The sequence below is a fragment of the Clytia hemisphaerica genome, unplaced genomic scaffold (genome assembly GCF_902728285.1).
Source record: "Clytia hemisphaerica strain Z4C2 unplaced genomic scaffold, Clytia hemisphaerica genome assembly, whole genome shotgun sequence".
Taxonomy (NCBI): Eukaryota; Metazoa; Cnidaria; class Hydrozoa; order Leptothecata; family Clytiidae; genus Clytia; species Clytia hemisphaerica.
The window spans coordinates 2,268,552-2,289,914 of record NW_027104594.1 but is presented as its reverse complement, the minus strand read 5'-3'; the positions used below and the strand labels follow the sequence as shown (position 1 = coordinate 2,289,914).

The 21,363-nt window shown below is 36.4% G+C and overlaps 1 protein-coding gene across 1 annotated transcript; it reads right to left on the bottom strand.

Moving 5' to 3' along the window:
* Positions 1-11,697: 11,697 nt before the first annotated feature.
* On the bottom strand, positions 11,698-20,856 carry LOC136823952 (exosome complex component RRP46-like). The gene is made up of 7 exons (XM_067080108.1): positions 20,771-20,856; positions 20,229-20,342; positions 19,180-19,301; positions 18,604-18,741; positions 18,224-18,313; positions 13,478-13,564; positions 11,698-12,862 (listed from the first exon to the last, which is right to left on the bottom strand). The coding sequence occupies exons 1-7, from the start codon at positions 20,835-20,837 to the stop codon at positions 12,824-12,826; spliced, it is 657 nt and encodes a 218-aa protein (XP_066936209.1). The 5' UTR covers positions 20,838-20,856; the 3' UTR covers positions 11,698-12,823.
* Positions 20,857-21,363: the final 507 nt, after the last annotated feature.

The following is a 21,363-nucleotide window of genomic DNA, read 5'->3' as shown; positions in this document are numbered from 1 at the left end:
AAAAGATGAAACTGACAGTAAATTGATTCTTGTCTACTTTTTTCTTAAAATCGTATGTGTAATTGTTTAAAAAGAAGTATCCAAATAAATAAAGTGATAAATAAATGAAAGCGCTTTCATCCAATCAGAGAGGGTTCTTTGAAAAAATAAGGCTCACATCAAATTGCCACTTTCATTAGAGAGAGAGTAATCCGTCCCATGCAGTGGGAATCGGCCTAGAAAAAATATATAAAAAATATATATATAATCCCTAGGAAATCATTGCGCTATGGTTGACAAATAAAAAAAAAAAGAACAATATTATATACCAGAAAGACTAAAAGTCCAGATCACAAAGCATACAATTCCACCATAATTTATCATTAGCCAGATCAAACCAATTATCATTGGGAACATTAGACTTTTTCAAAGATTTAAACAGACCCCTTCCATATGTAAATTTTGGGGCACCTTTTGGACGTTTAGATACAACCCAACAAGAAAGCATTTTGCGTGGCAAACGATCAAAGCTCATTCTTGCAACATGGCCAGCCCATGCCAATTGGCGTCGAGTGATATAACAATCAATAGATTTTAAACCAAGTCTCTCAAGTAAACTTTCTGTAGATATTCTGTGTTTTCGAACATGTAACAGGTTTACGCGAGACATTGCTCGTACACATCTACGATGAAATAATCTCAATAAATCAAACAATCTTTCGGTAAGACTCCACGTTTCCGAGCCGTATAAAACAATAGAAAGAATAAGAGTCTCATATACGACTGCCTTAACTTTTGGTGAGACACGAGAATTAGCAAAAATACACAATCTAAGGGCGCCAAAAGCATTACTTCCACGATTTAATCTTGATACAACATCAATCTCGTCATCTGTGTCTCTCGATAAGAACGAACCGAGGTAGCAAAAACTATCTGTGACAGGGATAAATTTTCCATCTCCAAACTTTATGGGATCTAGGTTTGGTGGGTCAACATTTGGGTTCGGCCCAGAGACATATAGAATCTCTGTTTTCGAGGGTTTTTCTGGTTGCGAATCGTCTCCAGCGTGGACCTCCATTCCAAAGGATAAGAAGTGATTAAATAGAGGAGGGATGTAAATTTCTACGTCTTGTCTCGACGTAAATAAAGCGGCAGTGTCATCTGCATATTTTGAATCTGGTACGGCAAAATCAGTCCCTTTGGCATTGTATCTCCTACCGGTCATGCGAAAGTCATTTTTTGTACGAAAGATGCACAAGGGTCGATCATAACGCTTACGCCATGTGATCATAATGGCTGCAATATACATAACGAATAGCACGGGACCTAAAATGTCCCCTTGCTTAACACCAATGGTACAGTTAATAGAGTGAGAAACATTATCTACTTCAAAGTTCACCTTGAAGTTTTGATGAAGCGATTTTAAAATTCTGACAATTTTGAGAGGTACACCAAATTTTTCAAGTACCCTCCATAAAAGTTCTCTAGGAACCCGGTCAAACGCTTTCACTAAGTCTAAGAATAAGATCCATGTTTCGGAGTTGTGTTCACGCCTTTTTTTCATAGCAAGTTTGACTGTGAATATTGCATCTTGACATCCTCTTCCGGGACGGAAACCGCATTGTGATTCGTGGTCAATTGAATTAACGATTGGTTGAAGTCGTTCATGAATGATAATAGCTACGATTTTATAGGATACCTCGAGCAACATAATACCGCGATAATTACCAGGCTTACTCAGGTCACCTTTCTTTGGTAATATTTTAAGTAGTCCGATATCCCATTCAGATGGGGGATTTTCAGTGTTCCAAAGCTCAGTAACAACATTTCTCAATAGTGTAAAAGTTTCTGGGTCCTCTACTATCGATTTGAACATTTGAGAGGTTATCCCAGTTTCTCCAGGGGCATTGTTTTTCAAACGGGTAACTGCTTTTCTGATTTCTTGATCAGTTGGGAGGTGATCTACGCCCTCTTTAACTGGATGCTGTTCGAGCAGATCAAGGACGTTGGGGTCGAAAATTGGTTTACGGTCGTATAGTTGTTCGAAATGGACTTTAAACACCTCTGCATTTTCTTCTGCAGACTTACATTTGGTACCATCGCTTTTGGTCATCATTTTCTCGTTGACTTGCCTTGGTTTTGTAAGTCCTTGTTTTAGCGATTTTATTGAGTCCCAACATATACGCAGCATGTACGCAGCAATCTCATTGTTGAAATTTAAAAAAGGAAGACTACTTTCGTTTTAATGCAGATTTTGATATAAACATTGCACGAGTCAACGTGTGTCAACTTATTAAGCATTGTATTGTTGGAATAGGAAAGAGAAAAGAGGTAGGTCTAGCCTAGCAGTCTAGACTTAAACTCCTACATCAGGATTAGAAACTAGGCTAGTATCTCTTTTATCAGCCTTTGCATCAATACAGCTGACAAGTTGGCACAACCCATTGACAAAACATCCCTGTGAGAAGTTTAATAAATCAAAATCTGCAACAAAAACTAAAGTGGTTTGTTTCTTCTACTGATTGCTTTCATGGCTGGAACCCCCCCCTGGCCTGAGGGAGGGCTAAAAGGTCGAGCAGCAATTGGTACCTGATTTTTCACTGTGGCTAGGGGGGACTAACCATGTTAGGGGTCACCTAATTTTTTCAGATGGACCTGGGGGGCTAGATTCTATGTTTGGTGATTGAATTATAAGCAGTCTACCAGACCATAGGTTGGCACTTTCTCATCTTATATTTTAATCTAAGCAATGCTCAAAAACTGACAATTAGTATCTAATATATTATCTGCAGTGCCGTAGCAACTGGGGGGGGGGCTATGCCCCCAATAATTTTTTAACAAATGGTTATTTTGCAAAATGCAAAGTTTTTCTTTTTTAATTTGTCATAATTGTCTTATAAGTGCATGTTTTGAGTGCATTTTCAAGCAATCTAGAGCTCAAATTTTCAAAATTTTCCCCCTTGGGCCAAACCATGGTTGGCCCTCGCGGTGTCACTAAACTTCAGCCCCACTAATATGAAAATGTTTCCTAAGGCACTGATCTGTAAAAACTCTTTAATCCTGTTGCATTTACTTACATAAAAAATCTGTCTGGCTAGGGATCTGCACCCTGACTTACAAAACCTTGATAATCTAGCATGAACCTTCAGTAGTTAGCTTATCTCTTATTTCTTAAGGCATTTATTCTATTTAGCAATAAACTAAACTAACTGTTGTATTTGTTTGATTGTTTGAAAAGGATTTTCGAAAAAACTTGACATGTCATTGGCTTAGGGGTCACCTAAAATATTTGGCAACCAGGGGTTACCTAAATCTTAGGGGTCACCTGAATTCTTAGGGGGCACCTAAAACCTGCTGCCAAGCCATGGCTTTGAGGTGCTCCTTCGCGGACTATTTATTTGATTTCCACCAATTGTTGCAAAAAAGTAAAACATGGAAAATTTTCATTTTTTATATTGCTTTAAATTTTTTATATTTATTCCATGTAAGGGGAGCCTTCCAAAGTCAGACTTGCCACAAATAACGTCGGCCGTGGCAATCAAATTTGATCTCAAAATATTCAACCCTTCTGCCATCGCTCGCTGTAAATATTCCATCGTTGTTTTGCCAGCCATCTTTATCTTTGCTACAGCTTGCATTGTTGACATTTAAAAAATAACAAAGATAATTTCTAAGCTTTTCACCAATCAGTGTAGCTGGAACTTCGATATTCCTTGGTTAGAAAAAGCTATAAGTGTTTTCTTTTCTCTTTACAGAATCAACAAGCCATCAACATAAACAAATTCCACACATTTCCTCATCAGAAACTTTTAAATTATCTGCCATTATGACTTTCTTGAAGCTGTTCCAAAATTAACCAATTGGGTTAGGTATCGGAATTCCTATGGGAGTTCTTTTCCGAGATTTGTAAAATAGCTAATTTGACAAAAAAACCTTTCCCGGGGGTTTGAGGAAAAAACACAACTGCCATCATTTGCTTTTTATTAACCATATATTTAAATTAAAAGCAAAAATTGCTAAAAAGCTGGTAAAATCGTAATCCTTAAAATCAAGTTCCAGCCTCACTGACTTTTGCGCCTGAAAAATATTTTTAGAAGTGCGCAGTGTTGTCACAAAAAAACTTGGAAGTGCGTAGTGTCCTGTGAGCCTTCTGGGCCATGACCCTAGACAGTTCTAGTTCACAAATTTTATAAGAACTGGAAGTGCGTGGTAAGCCTTAGAGGCCATAGCTGGGAGACCCGTCTACTCGAAGTATAACATTTAGTTAAAACGAATAATAATATAGAAACAACAGAGTAGGCGGGTAGATGCCAAATCTGGTCGCAGAATATACCTTTTCGCCTTTCCATCCGCCATATTGAATTGTATGCAAAAATTATGGTGGCCGAATTGCCGTGGTGAAATTCCCTTAGAAAGTATGCAAAACATATGCAAAAAGAAAGTATTAATATAAAACTTACATGCATAATTGGCATTATATTAAAGTGTAATCTTGTAGAAGAAAGATTAAATTTTCTTCTCTTGAAAACTAAAAATAATTATATTCGCTCATCTCTTAGAACAAGCACTTCAAAAATCCATAACATTAGACATAAACTCAAACTGAAAAATCACCAACGAAGGTAAAAAATGATCCTTATTCGGCTGACGGTAAATTATTCTTCTGGGAATAGAGCCACCAAATGATCAAATCAAAACATTGATAATGTGTGACCTCATAATTACTGCTTTCAGATTGCGTGTTTTGAAAGTTTGATGTGTGTACTCCGCCTTCATGGAATTTCTTAATGGCATGAAAACAGAATATGCTATGTCTTTAAGAACAAATTTCTAAAAGGCTTTTGTTGTTCTGTGAATATTTCTTTTTGGATTAAGAAATTCCATCTTTTATTGTTCTAATGATTATAGTATTTATTTATAAGATGCTTTGTTGTCTTTTTAATCTTTGAGTAAAATTGCATATGTTTTGCATACTTTCCAATTAAATCCAACCACGGCTTTTTCGTTCCTCTATTTTTGCATACAATTCAAGATGGCAGATGGAAAGGCGAAAAGGTCTATTCTATTGGCTATAAAACAATTGTTGAAATCACGTGATATTATTGTTTTGATTGGAAGTGCATGAATCTGATTGGCTAACCTTATCAATGGCTTTTTTGGCACAAAGTTCAAACCAAATGTATATATAGAAATTCAAACTGGGTCAAAAATACCATACTCTCAATGAGTAGCTGAAAGTTTGAATAGAGAGTATGGATCTCCAGACTATAGGGGCCATCGTATTTTCTCCTTGAATGAAAAATGTAAAAGTGACGTTTATACTGCAATCAGTCAGGGAATTGACCATGCTGCCATGAGATCAGGTAACTTAACTTGCATCAGTGAAGGCTAACATGCATAGCCCTCAGAAATGAATGACCTGGCTGGTCATTAAAATTGGTCATTAAAATATATACAAAGTTAAATCAAAACATAAATGGTAGAGTAGAGCTGCAAGCAGAGCTGCGTAGTTCATTTGTTTTGAAATTTTGCTGCTTAGATTGGTCAGTCATTTGAAGGCTATGCATGTTAGCCTCCCTCCACTGATGCAAGTTACCCAATCTCACGGAGGACCCTGCCGACGCACCGGACTTAACGAACACCGGACACGCGACGAAAGTCCGGTGTAAAATGAGAATTTTTTTTACCACCGGACAATTTCTACACCGGACTTAAGGAAATGGGATGTCCGGTGTCGGAGAAGGATACTTTTTCCCACCGGGCAATCAAAACACCGGACATGACCAGTCCGGTGCGTCCGGCCGGTGTTTCTTAATTTTTTGTTTCGTAAATGTCCGGCGTCCAAAATTCCCTGTATTCAACACCGGACTGACACCGGACTTATTGTGTCCGGTGTAGCGAAAGGATACTTTTGCCACCGGACAAATACACCGGACAGTCCGGTGCGTCGGCAGGGTCCTTCTCACGGTAGGTTTTAGTTCTGTTTCCCTGCTAGCAATTCCAGGTTTGCTTGTTTTTTATTTGACGCTTATCAAAATCTTCAATTTTAGGTCAAACTTTGACAAGCAATTGTTCTTTGTTGAGCTATGAAATTAATTATTTTTGAGTAATTTAGAGCTTTCTTTTAGCTTTCCAACCATATATAATATGCAGGTGTAATATTCTACACTTTTGTCTAAAAATTTGTTTCAACTAAGGCCATTTTTTAGAAAAATTAGATCTGCGGGACACAAAAAATTTCACAACTCATCTTTGATTTCAAAGCGCTGCGGAGGAAAAAATGTTCACACAGTGAAACTTTCCATATTTATCAGAAAATACCTGAGAAATCCAATGGTGCTACTCTCTGAAATTAATTCTTTCATTAAAATTATTATTTTTTACTTTTCATACTTTGGCAAGCATTTTCAGCCTGAAAATGAGGACTAGAATTATAGAGAGTGATACCACTGAAAAATTTGACCCTTTTTTAGCCTAAAACAGTTATTTATATGTCATGGGGAATTTTTCCTCCACAGCGCTTTCATTACAAAGATACGTAGGTTCAGCAATTTTAGCTTCCGCTTTATAACGTTTTTATTGTTTTTTTGCAATGCAATGTCTTCTTTTCAAAAAGATGTCTTTTCATTTCTTCCTTGAAGTGTTAGCAAGCCATTACTAAAAGAATTTGATAAAAGTCTGCAGTCAAAATGAAGATATCTGGAATATCTTGACTCAATACAAAAGCTTGAATTTTCAATTTTCGCAGCATATTTCGGACGCACCGGACTTAACGAACACCGGACACGCGAAAGTCCGGTGTAAAATGAGAATTTTTTTTACCACCGGACAATCTCTACACCGGACTTAAGGAAGTCGGATGTCCGGTGTCGGAGAAGGATATTTTTTTCCACCGGACAATCAAAACACCGGACATGACCAGTCCGGTGCGTCCGATGTTTCTTAATTTTTTGTTTCGTAAATGTCCGGCGTCCAAAATTCCCTGTATGCAACACCGGACTGACATCGGACTTATTGCGTCCGGTGTAGCGAAAGGATACTTTTTGCCACCGGACAAATACACCGGACAGTCCGGTGCGTCGGCAGGGTCCTATTTCGGTGCCATTTTATATGCCATTTCTGGGCTAAATTGTCAACCTCAAATGTCTAAAAAGGTGCTATTTTAGCGGAACCAAAATCTCAATATCTCCGGAACCGCTTATCATTAGGAGGTGTATGACCCCTCATTTTTTTTCTTTTTTGAAGCTCTACAAGATGAACTAGGTTTGATTGCCATCAGAATAGTTTCAATTTGACCCAGGAATGGCTATCCCTGCCGCCTGACATTTATAAAAGTTAAAAAGAAAAAAACAGATATGATAAAAAGCTTGTATCGACTAAGCTACAGCATCAAAGTCACCCCTGCTGTCTTCTTTCTGTCTGAGGAAGTATGGTTTATAGCGCTCAACAAACTTGACCTTATCACTTATATAACTGCTTTTGAACCTTTTTTTTAGTCTAACTTTCGATCCTTTAAAGCAGTAAACTTAGAAAGATTTGCGTTTAATTCAAAGAAAAAAAGCTAGAACTTAATAACGATTAAAGATATACCCATTTATTGATGATGTCGAGTGAATGAATCCTTTTAAAAATGACGTTTTCATGAAGTAATCGAAAGTCAGTAAAGTTTGTTAATTTTGTAGGTAGGTTGTTCATCTCGAACCACGACCCTTACAAAATGGAAACCCACGGCCGGAATCAATTTATGACGTCATTTTAGCGAGCGCAAGAAGCGCGGAACACGGAACGCCGACCGAACCAAAGGAGGGCGTTGGTGGCGGATGAAGGGAAGGTTTTGATTCACGAAATTCGAAAGAGCGTTTCTCCTCACATATATACTGTAACTAGTAAATGGGACCTAAGTCAAACTTTAATCATAAAAAATTGTTATCTGACAACACCTACTCTAGAGAAGAGAGGGAGTTGTTCTTCCGATTCTATGATATTTATCGGAATTAAACATTAACTGTTTAATACCACGATCTACTACAGACATTCGAACAACATGTCCTGCATAATTCTTTTGCTGTTTTTGAATGAAACTACTGACGTCTTCAGTATGGCAAATAGAATATAGCTTAGCGTTATTAATTTTGAAACGAATGAACGAATGTCTCCTTCTTCAGTATCGACTCGACTAAAACCACGTCGTATCATTTTGCGAAGTAGACTTCTGTACGTTGAATCAAGCTTATCGAATTGCAGTACGGTCAGATTATAATTCTGACAAGAGTACATTAGTCTACTTCTCACAAAATTCTCGCGAATTTTCCAAGTGCCATCTGAATGCGATAGTTGATTTCAATGTCTCCGGTATTAGGCGTATTTAGAGAGATGTACGAAACAAGATACTTAAATTCACCTGAATTTTTCAACGGGACATTGCGAATATCGATGATGCTATCAGGATAGTTTGTCTCGAGGTAGGTGATTCAGAATCATTGTCTTGGTTTTGGTTTCGTAAGGATGTTTGACTGTATAACTTCTCTAACCTAAGATATCGAATAGTTTTAGGTCAGCATTATCAAGAAAGCGAATTCTGATTGATTGAAATAGCCAGTCTCTGGCGGGTATATGGTCAAATGCAGCCGTTAAATCAACAAACAGTAAGTAGAGTGGTTGCGTTTTTCGATTGGATATTTGTTGTGTTCTTTTGATAGTGAAAATTCCGTTTATTATACCTCTGTTTTTTCTAAATCCGTTTTGTTCATCTGTGATGATTTGTGCCTCATACCACGGTCTGATTCGATCCAGTATGATATTTATCATCTATTTACACACTGTCGAGCCGATGCTGATTCCCCGATATTTGGTTGGGTCGGATTGGAACCTTACCCTTTCCAAAGCGTTTTCGATCTCGAGTTTCCCCAAGCGCTTGGTAGATCCAGATTAGACCAAAGATTTTCTGCCAATTTATGGATAACTTGGAGCATAATCGGGTGCTCGCATTTTTTGAGGATTTCAGGGTCAATGTCATTGCTACCTTTGTCTGATTTTAGTTGATGAAGGTGCTTTTGAATTTCCTCGATGGACGGGGTACCAGTGTCTATAGGGATGTTGGTGAAAATGTTACGAAACTCATTTATAAAATCTGGCACGTTAGTCGAGTTCTTCAGGGATTATGAGATCATCACGGCTAGGATTGAAATGTTTTTGGAAGTGTTTTAGAAGCTTTTCTGGAGGGCATTTTGCAGTTGTGCTTCAAGGGTTGTCTCTTGTTTTTTAGTCCTCGAAAAGAGTTCGTCGAGTTCTCTATTGATGGCAAATTGATTGATCTTTTCAGCTTCTGATTTATAATACTGATTTCTGATTTGTTCAAGTTTAGTGGGGGGTATTTTCGAGAAATGTGTTATAAATTTGTGGATCCTGTAGACACTTCAAGTTCAGCTTGTTACTTTTCGGTGTCTTATTTTTTTTAAATGTATCGACCAATTTTTGAGCTGTTGTACACACGACAGTTATTGGAATATTGGCGAAGCCAACTACAAAATAATACGGATGAGGTAGCATTAAAATCACCTAAACAAATTACTTTTCGTGTCTTTTCACATATGAATTGTTTGTTTAGGTAACTATTCTCGGACTTATACTGGAAGAACTTCCTCTATTTCAATATCATTTTCGATTTTGATTGCAATACCAACTCCATGCTGTCTTTTCATTGAATAGCCACCAGTACAGTTCATATTTATAGTTTTTATCGTTTATCTTGGGTTCAATTTTAACCGAGCTACTATTGAGACGACGGACTTCTTGGAAAGTACATACAGAAAGGTCAGTTTTAGCAATTTCAGTAATACAGTTCTCTAGCTTTATATCATCTTTTCCAGTTCGAATGTTTACAGTACCGATTCGCCATCGCTGAAAGTGATTTTTGTTAACCATTGCTTGATCGACCAAAATATCAGGAGTGTGTTAGCTCAGTTCCTCACTCCGATGGATAAACAGTATATCAGCAACAACGCCTTCCAGTCTGTGATGTATTCTTTTGGGTGTGGTGGGTCACCCCCAATTTCGATAGGAGGATTTTCGTTCACCACCACACCCTTTCTGTACTTTTAGTCTATAAGAGCAATGGCCGATAAGCCTTATTTACTACTTCTTAATGAAGTGACTTTTTCAGGGATTTTTTTTATCTGTGCAAACTAGGAAGATTAGATTCTCACAGGAAAAGATCATTATTGATTCCCTAGCCTTAGTTTGGAATATGGAAACCTACCTATTTTATTTTCCCATGCTGGAAGTGTATTACCCTTGCTCCCCCCCCCGCCGTGTATCCCAGGCTTTATTTACCTTTATGGCACGGACGCCAGCAGTGAATACTTTGGCTAGCGCTATCGCAAATTTTTTTTCCGTGAACGGACGGAAGTATCTTCGACAATCAGAAGTATCATCTTTTGACGGTCGGAAGTATCATTTTTAATTTTTCCTATCCGTCATTCCGTGGTTCAGGGGGTATTGGGTCATTACCAATCAATTAGGTAGGGTCAGGGTTGCTAGTAACGGCTTGTCACTGTGCCGGGTGCATACTCGGCGCCTTGGGTCCCGCAGGGTTGCTAGTAACGGCTCGAATTTCAGTCAGTTTAAAAAAGGGGTACTTTTACCCATATTATAATAACATTACCCCCGTCTTTTGCCAGTTCGGTATAATATGTTATGAATTGCGTAAGTTTGCTGTGCGGCGATGGCTCAACGGATAGAGCGCTGGTTTCCGAATCTGAAGGTCTTTCTTTGGTGGTGGTTCGAATCCCACTCGGTGCGAAAATTAGACAGGTCGAAATTGATGGACAAATGATTGACAGGTATGAAAACTCAGTCAGAAATGAGAAACTAAGTCTCAGAAAGTAGAAAAAACAGATAAGGTGGAAGATAGGAAAGGGAAAATGGGCCGTCAAAAGATGATACTTCTGACCGTCGAAGATACTTCCGTCCGTTCACGGAAAAAAAATTTGCAGCGCTATCAGTAAGCATCAAAAAGCTAATAATACGCATGGGACGATGTTGTGCATTACCATTACCAATGTCTTTGTGATATAACGAAGTGGAAAACTAATACTGCTAATTGAACTTTCTAGTTTGCGGGTAGTTTGCACATTCATCAGAATTGCATCATGAAATTAAAATAATTCCAAGTTCTTATATCTCTATATTATAAATAAAACGATTATGGATGGGATTGGGAAATGCGATTTCCCGAACTCGATAATTTGAGTGTATCCTTTAAACACTTAATTAAAATATCAGAACCTATTTTTCAAACCTTTCAAATAAAACAACTCAATCAAAAATTTAAAACTGTCCACAAATTGGAGCCTAAGTTCGGGAATATAATTTTCAGGTTAGGGAGAATCGACTTCCCTAATCTGTATTAAGAGAGAAAAAAATCACTTGTGCGTTGTTTTCGAGTCGTAGGTAAACCAGGGTGTTGTGAGGCTGTATAAGGATGTATTCCACCAGTGTGTAACACAGCGCTCATTCGTTCGCGCAATAGACGTGCGTCGTCGCAAAGGCTCAGTGGATCGGTTTGAGGTCATTAAGTTTGGTCATTCTGCTTTCTAGTGCATTTCCACTGTTGTGACAAAAGTGCCGGGGTTCTCAAAGTAGCGCAAGTACATGTCAGAATGGTCGTTTGAATGTAAAATTTTGAGAGACGTTTTAGGATATTACTATGTATGGAAATTGATGACAAATAGCAAGCATTCTTTTCTTTTTTTAAAGTTTATGTCGTGTAAGCAAAAAACAACAGTACAAGGTAAAATATAAATATATGAATGCAAAGGTGTCGCCCATATTTTGACCGACCAACGATATGTATGATATATTATGTTTGAATTAAACAAATCAATCCTTTCATACAACTTAAGTGTAAAGTTTATAGTTGACAGAAGCTTCATGTTCATTTTTGGTAAAATTTATTTCAAGTAAACGTTTCGGCTTCTCAACAGAGAACCATCCTCAGTACAGTAAAATTAAAATGAATGTTTGTTAAAATGTATGTTTGAAACTTTCCAAATTCATTCCAAAAAATCTCGGGAAAATGGGGAAACCTTTTCAGGAAGAATTTTGGAAAAATAAGTGGTTTGATGTATTTATTATGATTCTGACAAATCAAACAAAAATGGAAAGAATGTGAGGGTTTTTGTGTCGATCATCCCTATAAATGGGCTCTTCCAGAAAAAAACCCTTAATAGGGGGTGGAAGATATATTGTCCAGGGGTATCGAAAAATCCTGAAAAACTACCATGTCCATGGGGTGAATTTGCCATGTCCAGGGGTAAAACGCTTGTCCAGGGGGTGAAAAGTCAAAATGTTAAGGGGTAGATCATTGAAAAATTCATATATCCTCCACCCCCCGGGAACGAACTTTTTCTGGAAGAGCCCAATGTGTTATTTTGAGCCACCATTACCTGATATAGTTAAAATATCTATAATTATCTTTTGGGGAATACTTCATGAACAAATTTTGCTTTCGATAATAATTAATCGAAATAGAGTATTCATCCCAAAATAGACATCTAAAAGCTCGTTCAGTCCTTTTTTTTTTGACGGTTTTAGATTATCAAGGTTGTCCCATTTACTCCCGATTTTCATTCGATGATTCGCATTAGCTCGATTATCATTAGGTATGATATTGGTATTCAGTATTCAAATTTTGTCTAACTTCCATTCCATTCCATTTTTCGATTATATTTCCACTTTAGCATTTACTCATCAGCGTACTCTAGTAGTTCTCTTGTTATTCATAGATTTTCTCCGTCCTTCAAAAATTCATTCGCCCATGATTTGAATCTTTCATCCCTTTCATTCATTCTTCCTCGGTCTCCGTCTCTTCCTCGTTTGTTTCCTGGGGAAGAAATAAACAATTGATAAAAGAACCACTTAATTATTTTTATTAAGGGGTATGTTTTCAGCCACCCTGACGCTTCAATATCTAATTCGTTAATATCTAGTAAGTGAAAAGAAAACTTTTTTACTTTTAATATATTCTTCTCGGCAACATATAATACCAAATTTTTTAATCATATACCAGCTAGATCAGATTTTATGACGTTTTTTTTATTGAGGAATGTTAAAATCCAGCTAAAACCCTGTAAAATCTGAGAATTATAGAATCTGAGAATTATAGAATCTTAAAATTTAGCATGACTTTGGATATACATATTGTAATTATCCATTTAACCTCACATTTTGACAGGTTTTAGATATTCACTAGATATCTCAGCGGAAACAATAATTAAAAAAAATGATAACGTCATAACCTGACCTGACCAAAAAGCTTGGTAGTAATAGGATTGAAAGTTATTTTCATTTTGTTTATCACTAAATAAGTGTTTAGGGATCAAAATTTAGTTCAAATTTAGGTTTGGGTGTGGTCATTTGAGATGTATATCGTGACTGTTGTTGTAATTGGGCTGACCTTCCAGCGCAGCTGGTTTGTTGTAATTGTTATGTATGTTACCTTGCTAAGGAAACGGGTTATCGAATCTCTCTGAAACGAAGCTATTTGTTTACCAACACGTCGACAATTTTCCAAGCATGTCATGTACTAAAAGAAAAAATATGAAAATTGATTAAGAAAATATTTAGGACAACTATCTAATAAATTTGATTGATATTTTAATTGAAATTTATTAATTTGATATATTCATTTTGTTTCACTTTTTTAATTAATCACGTAAACTAAGGGGCAGGTGTATGTATGTAACATCAAGTGCTAAGGAAGTAAGCAGGCCGTAGCATTCACCATCTTATAAAAATTCAGGTCTGAAAATCAGAATGGTGTCGCTAAGAAATAAGAGAGAAAACTCGAGAAGAGGTTTTTGCTGACTTAAAAGAGAATAGCAGAAGGCTCGTCTAAGCAAAAGAGGAGAAGTAAAAAGAAACTGCATAGCTAAATATTTAATACTGAAAGAAGGAACATGGAAAAGTTTTTGTAAAAGTCAAGGAACAAATACACATGATCAAATATACAACTGTCAAAAAAGGAAAAACTTGTTAAAATGTTTGAGTGTGAAAGGAAGATGGGGATTTTAAGGAAAACAAAAGGAATTTCGAAAAGGAGCAAGTGTCAAAAACATCACAAAGTGTAGGTAAACAATACAATATCGACCTATCCTGTGTTGCAGAGATTTCAAATCGGTCAAAAGGAGAAATAAAAAAACTTTAGAGGCTGAGGCTAAATACTGACAGAATACCCCAAGACATTTCTTTCTGAAAAGACGGTTGATATTAAGTCAGGAAGAAGTTACAATGTAACAAAGAAAAATATTTAGAAAATTCATAAATCACACTTGCGTTTGGATAATTGGGTGTAATGCTGTGGTTGAGATCTTGAGAGCAGAGAGGCTTCAAGATTGTTGAATTCTACAATTCCAATATAGTGCAAATAGTTTCACGATTATTATATTTATTCGGCGAAGAAGAGGGCAGCCAAATTCAAGGCTTGTCTTAAAAAAGATCATCTCCATCAACCGACAGGAGACGACCCCTTCATGGTTAACAATTGGAAATCGACCGAGGATATAGTCATGTCAGTAATTGGGATAATTAGTTTGGTATTGATTCATACCTCCTTCATATGTAACAGCGCCCTAGCAATCACGCTATATATCTACCGCCACGAGCTGTCCACTCGTATCCCAATAGTATTAATGAAGAATTTGTTCATCTCACAAATCTTGATATCTCTGATCAGTTTCATCACCGAAATAGACTATCTACTTGAATCGGCATCCATACATCAGATTTCAATTTACACGTACACCGTTTACGATTCATTTTTAATCGCTTGCAATTTCTCATACACGGCGATCAATTTAGACCGATACGTCAGCGTACGACATCCTCTGCGCTATACTGTCATTTTGACGGATAGGAAAGTGTTCTGGATTTCGATTTCTATTTTCGCTTTCCCCTGTTTCTCGTTCTGTATAGCACTTATCATGACATTGAATAAAAACAAAGAAGCCTTCTTGGTAACTGGTACCTTAGCTTTTGTTGCCATGGTAATAACAAGTAGCGCTCTCCTTTTAACAAATGTTTATATCTACAAAGTCATCATTCGACATCGACGCAAAACCGCAACAGCCATTTCGAAAGATACAACCTCCGGCTCAGGGGCGACATCTTCAACCGCTATATCAGGTGGTTATTACAACTCACGGACAGCTTTCTCTTTTCAAATACCATCAGCCATAGAGGAGAATTCTGTTCCCAATCTGAGTATCAACAACAACACCAGAGCCATCAGCTCCAAGAAGATTCGGCATTTGAATCGGAAAACAAATCGAACAATGATCAATACAGTCATGTTACTGTCCACCTCATATATCGTGTGCAGTATACCGGAAATATTTCGGTTAGTGCGGGCATTAAAACGAGGCTCACCGGAAGAACCTAACAGGACAGTTGTCATGGTAGCAGATTTATTCATGAACCTCAATTTCACTCTGGTACCTGTTTCCATAGCAATAAGGAATCAGTTGATTTTGGATGTTTTGAAAAAGTCCATTCGAACAATATGCTCCCATCTAAGATGTGGTGATTAAGAATAATCTTTGACTTGAGATATTGCACTAGCTTTAACTTCAGTTTATAATTTTTATTAAAGAGTTTTAATTCTTATACATAGTAAATACACAATAAATAAGCACATTCAATAATGTTGTAGTAAAAGACTATTCGAAGATTCAATTTTCAAATTCTTGGGTTATTTTCTAATAGACCCCCCCCCCCTTTCGTTGACGAGGGAGCTACTTTCGTTAATTCAGAAATTCAAATGTACAAGTTGAAAGGATTGAAAGTTGAAAGTTTATAATACAGGATACAAAAAGGTTTATTAAATATTTTTACGCCGATACTTCAAATAAGTTATGAAAATACTCGATACGAGTTTTGGGTTTCAGATTGTATTGTATATAATTTTCTCTTCCCTGGACAACAACTACTAATAAAGTCGGCTAGAATCTGTAAAGATGTGGGTTGCAAATCGTGAAATATCCGGGAAAAGATATCTGCTTTGCGTCAATTTCATGATTTCAGTTAAAACAATAGTTTAACAGACTTTGAGATGTCAGAGTTAGATACAAGATTTTCCATAATGATATTATTGATTTTTGTGCTAAAGACCTCATTTTGGCATCAATTTTGTATAGCATGCCATAAATAAACATTAATACTTTTAGGATTTGAAAATTAAGATGATTGACAACGTGATTATATATACGGAGTTATATTTACATTATGTAAAAACAATACAGGATTTTTAAAGATTTTTGGTTTTTATTAAATGTTTTTTGTTTATTTTTCGTTCGTGTCAACTTTTACCATTGACCATCGTCATCTGGTAAAGGAGCTTCTTGAGCTTCCTTTATTAGTTCTTTGTAGAAGTTGATACGCTCTTTTGAAATGTCACCTTTTGCTAGTTCGAGGAGGGCTTGAAGTGATTTTGCGTCTTCACTTTTGTTTTGTTCGTGTTGCTTCAGCTCGAAGTATTCTTCGGTGACTGAGCTCGACACGTTTTGTGAAGGTGGAGCGGCCCTGGTTGACAGATCTCGCAAGGGTGGAATGGCGTTTGATGGAATCAAACCGCTGGCTTTCAATTGATAAAACTTCTTTGAAGTGACGGTTAATTCCACGCCATTCTTATCCGTGAAGGTGATCAACTGTTGGGTTGTAGCTTGACTTTTCGAAGGTGTAGTCACTTTGTTAGGTTGATCTTGCAAGGGTGGAATGGCGTTTGGTGGAAGTAAACCGCATTCTTTCAGCTGGTTGAACTTCTTTGAAGTGACGGTTAATTCCACGCCATTCTTGTCCGTGAAGGTGATTAACTGTTGGCTTGTAGCTTGACTTTTCGAAGGTGTAGTCGCTTTAGTAGGCGGTTCTTGCAAGGGTGGAATGGCCTTGGGTGGAAGTAAACCGCACTCCTTCAGCTGATTGAACTTCTTTGAAGTGACGGTTAATTCCACGCCATTCTTGTCCGTGAAGGTGATCAACTGTTGGCTTGTAGCTTGACTTTTCGAAGGTGTAGTCACTTTGTTAGGCCGATCTTGCGAGGGTGGAATGGCGTTTGGTGGAAGTAAACCGCATTCTTTCAGCTGATTGAACTTCTTTGAAGTGACGGTTAATTCCACGCCATTCTTATCCGTGAAGGTGATCAACTGTTGGATTGTAGCTTGACTTTTCAAAGGTGAAGTTGCTTTTGTAGGTGGATCTTGCAAGGTTGGAACAGCGTTCGCTGGTAGTAAACCGCATTCTTTCAGCTGATTAAACTTCTGGGCAGTAACGGTTAATTCCACGCCATTCTTGTCCGTGAAGGTGATCAATGAAGTTGGTTGTCCACAGCTTGCTTTCGTGTTAAGAAGTTGAATTATTCTCCCCTTGCTATTTTCATTTTGATTTCGGCTCACAATTTCTTTGCGTGAGTCTTTTTTGGAGGAAGTGTATTTTTGCTTCTTGCGTGATTTTGAAATTTTGCTTGTTCGTTCCAGATCAGCTTCGTAAACCACAACTGTTTTAAGCCACTTCTCCTCATGTCTGCCACATCGGTTTGCTTTCAATGTTGACAGCATTTTTACACTAATTAACTTTGTAAATACAATATAAAATTTTCACGATAATAATCAGGATCAGAGTCAACTCGGCATTACGCTGAAATGATTTCTCTCAATTGAAGTTTTTAAAATTTTGCAGAAACTTTCATATGGGTGATTTTTTATTTGACGTCAAATATTTCAGTGATAAATCTACGTCACATTACAAAAGACTGTAGATTTTTATTTTATGCAAAACTGCGGTATATAACGTCTGTCCGTGCATAACCTTTTATCAGTCTTTTCCATTGAACTGTATCAAATTAAAATAATCGGGGTATCTTTTATAGTGTTACCCTTTCGCTATCCAATAAAAACTTTTCATACTAGTATCGCTCTATATCATCTTTTTACACTCTTTAGTTAAGAGAAAACTGCAAAAATTGTCACGCCGGCCATGCCCATTCTCGCACAAAAATGAATCCTTAACCCGTTCAGCTCCTCAACTTTTCCCAATAGTAGAACGTCCTTCATTAATTTCTTGTTGACCGTAGCTTTCAATATTATCAAATAATGGATCGTATCTAATAATAGAACATTGAATTAGAGAGAAAAAGCTGGCTGTATCTTTATTTTAGATTTAGGAAGAATTAATAAAGAGAAACCTAATTTACCTGATCCACAGTGAAAGAGCCGTACGTATGTGAAGCAATCATTTCAAAATTCTTTGTTCCAAAAGCAAACGTCATCCCACATACACTGTTCTGGAAATAGAAGTATGTATGTCATTATTCACCATGAACAGGTATCAAAATTGGGTGATACTTCTGTAAAACGGAGTAAGACTAAAGCAGAGAATTTTTCTGAAATGAATCACAAGGAGCCATTTAACCTCATATGCAGGAGGGAGTTGAAGAAATTGAAATCTTAAAAACAAGCTACAATGTTCTTTCAAAGAAGAAGTCAATTTGAGGAGCTTAGGTTCAAGAAGTTCTCAGAAATCAATCATTTTCCTTTTTGCAAATTCAAATACGAAAAAACATAAAATTTTCACCTCCTCCTCTTCCAAGGTAGGATCAATGATGATCTGATCATTGCAAACACAACAAGCTACTGCAACCATCAGACTTTTCATGGGCAAACCAGCATGCACCATAGCCATACAACTTGCATTCAACATACATGCCAGCAACTGAAAAAGAAGAACATTATGATGTTGCTAAGAAATAGATTTGATAGATTTTTATACCATCTTACTCTTGAATAAATTTAAAAAATCACAGGTTAAATCTAAAAATTCTAAACAAAAGTTGTTCTGTAAACGTATCGAATTTCAAATTTAAAAATGTTACTTCTAATCAAAAAATATTACAAAAAGGTAATCAAGGGATAACACATTGAGGCATTTTCAATATGAAAATAAGAAAGCTAAGAAATAAAGAGTTTCAAGACCCACTAAATGAAGAGGGGCTAGGAACTATCAAACTGAGGGGGTGGTATTTTCCAAAGCTCGATAAATAAAGCAGGAGTCCTAACTACAGGGGGTACCAGGGTACTTCTGGAATAGTGAAAAATAATGTAAATAGCGATTAAAATAAAATAAACAAAATAAACTTGGAAACATAGTTACCGATCCAGAGTCTTGTAATGTTTGTACAACAATTTGCATGGCAGATCGAGGGTGGAGCGTGGTTAATGCAACTTCTTCACATGTTTTCGAGACTATGGCTTCTAATGACTTCTCCTTCACACCTTGAATCATAAATTAATTTGATTGTTTATTAGATTTTATTCTTTCCTAGAAATGATGCACAACTATTCTAAGCTAGTTTCTAGATAGAAGGACAGTTCAGTGAAAATTCCAAGCGTTTTTCTGTGGACGTTATATGGCCAGTTTTGAATCTTTCCTGCCCGGTGAAAATCTTTTTTGTTGTCACCCAGCGGCAGTTTTATCAATTTGTTCATTTCTTTTTTGCTTAGTTTCCTATTACACGTTTTTTGCAAAATGACTTTATGCGTTTACAATATGATGATCGGAAGATTTCTCAAAACTTTTTATTTTAATTTGTGTTTAAATTTACTTTCATGAAAAGGAGCAGAAAAAACTTTTTCCTGGCCGCCTGCATGCCTTTTTTTCACCACCCTGCGGACCTGGATCCAGACAATCAATGCACCTGACATTTGCATTGCACACAAAATGTAGTTCTTTTTAAAATGTCACCACAAGAGAAACAAATAAATTGCTAACTATCCAAGAAAGAGAGCATCTACCATGTGATTTGAGGAAGAAAAACATGCATATATGTAAAAGAACTAAAAAGGTGACAGAAGACTTTCTGTTAAAAAGTTGAAAAGTTCTTGCCCCAGAAAAAATTTGTTGAACCTTTTTGAAATCCCCCTGGATTTCCATTTTTCATTTTGCCCCCCCCCCCTTTCTGGAATTTTTTTTTGAACCCCTCCCCTAGCAGAAAGAGGGAAGGAAACTATGTTGTATCAGATAATTCTTGAAATCTGGTGTTTGGCTGATAACCAGACATGAAAAATGTCTAAATTCACAAGCATTTTTAGGTAAAGAGATTGAAGAGATGATAATCTTTTTAATTGAATGTCTAGATATTTCAAATAAGACAACGCATATGATTTGAAACATAAAGAAATTGTAAAAAATGATATAATTACTGCCTAGACCAACTTTTGGTTTAATAATACAGTCCAGTGTTGCTCGATCAACTTTCTCCTGGTTTAATTTGACCTCCACTGGTCCGTAAACAGCACATAGTGTTTTGGTTGTACCTTTGAAAATAATTTTCAATCATTATAACATTTGTGAAAGACAACTTTGCAAAGGTTCCTGCAAATTATCAAATATAATTAGTGACAGCTTGTTATTTTGTCTTGCTAGCTCTTTGAGCTTAAGATAATTAAGATAAAAGTTTCGTAATACTAGTAGTAGGTGTAAAGTTGTTTGTAGGGGCGTTGTAATCCTTTTGACTACTATTGCCTTTTATAACACTGTCATCTTACTTATTTAGTAATTCATACTATTATTTTATTATTTGGTCTAATGTCATGTTGACAACTCACTTCTCTCTGAATTTATTTTAAATTAAAAATTCTAATAGATTCAATTATTCCTTTGAAATTGACCCCCTAACATAAATAGATTTTTTTTTTTTGAACACCATTTTTACTAGCTAACCACAGATAAAATGTAGTCTTACCATGTTGGAATGCTGCTGAACCATCACATTTACTAAGAAATGCAAGTTCACATTCTAACTCCCTCATTTTATTTATTTTTTGTTGTCTGAAAGATAAACAAGCATAACGTTTATAAGCATATATAAAGGCTCAGATTTGCAGATTTCCTAAACATATAAGTCAACCAAAAATACTTTTCAAGCTTTTAATATATCTTTCTGTCCTAAAAAATAGTACAGTGAATATACCAGGGTTCGAATTATAGCTTTGTACAATCAGTTTCTTGTTTCTACATCATTTTTAAACCTCTTAGTAGGAGAACGTGTCATTCTATAAGGAATTTTATAACACCTCATGACATGAAGTACTTTGATTTGCGAAGCATGTTCGTATCAATAAAGCGTCTTCTGAAAATTTTTTTCCTCCCCATAAATGTGAAGATGATAAACAAAGAAACTTTTTGATTCTAATTGTCTTTTTAATCTGTCATGAAGTGTTATAAAATTCCTTATAGATTTTGACACGTTCTCTGACTAAAGAGGTTTAAAAATGACGTAAAAAAAAAAGAAACTGTGAAAATTACCGTGGTTTTTAAATGTACCACCCTGCCGAC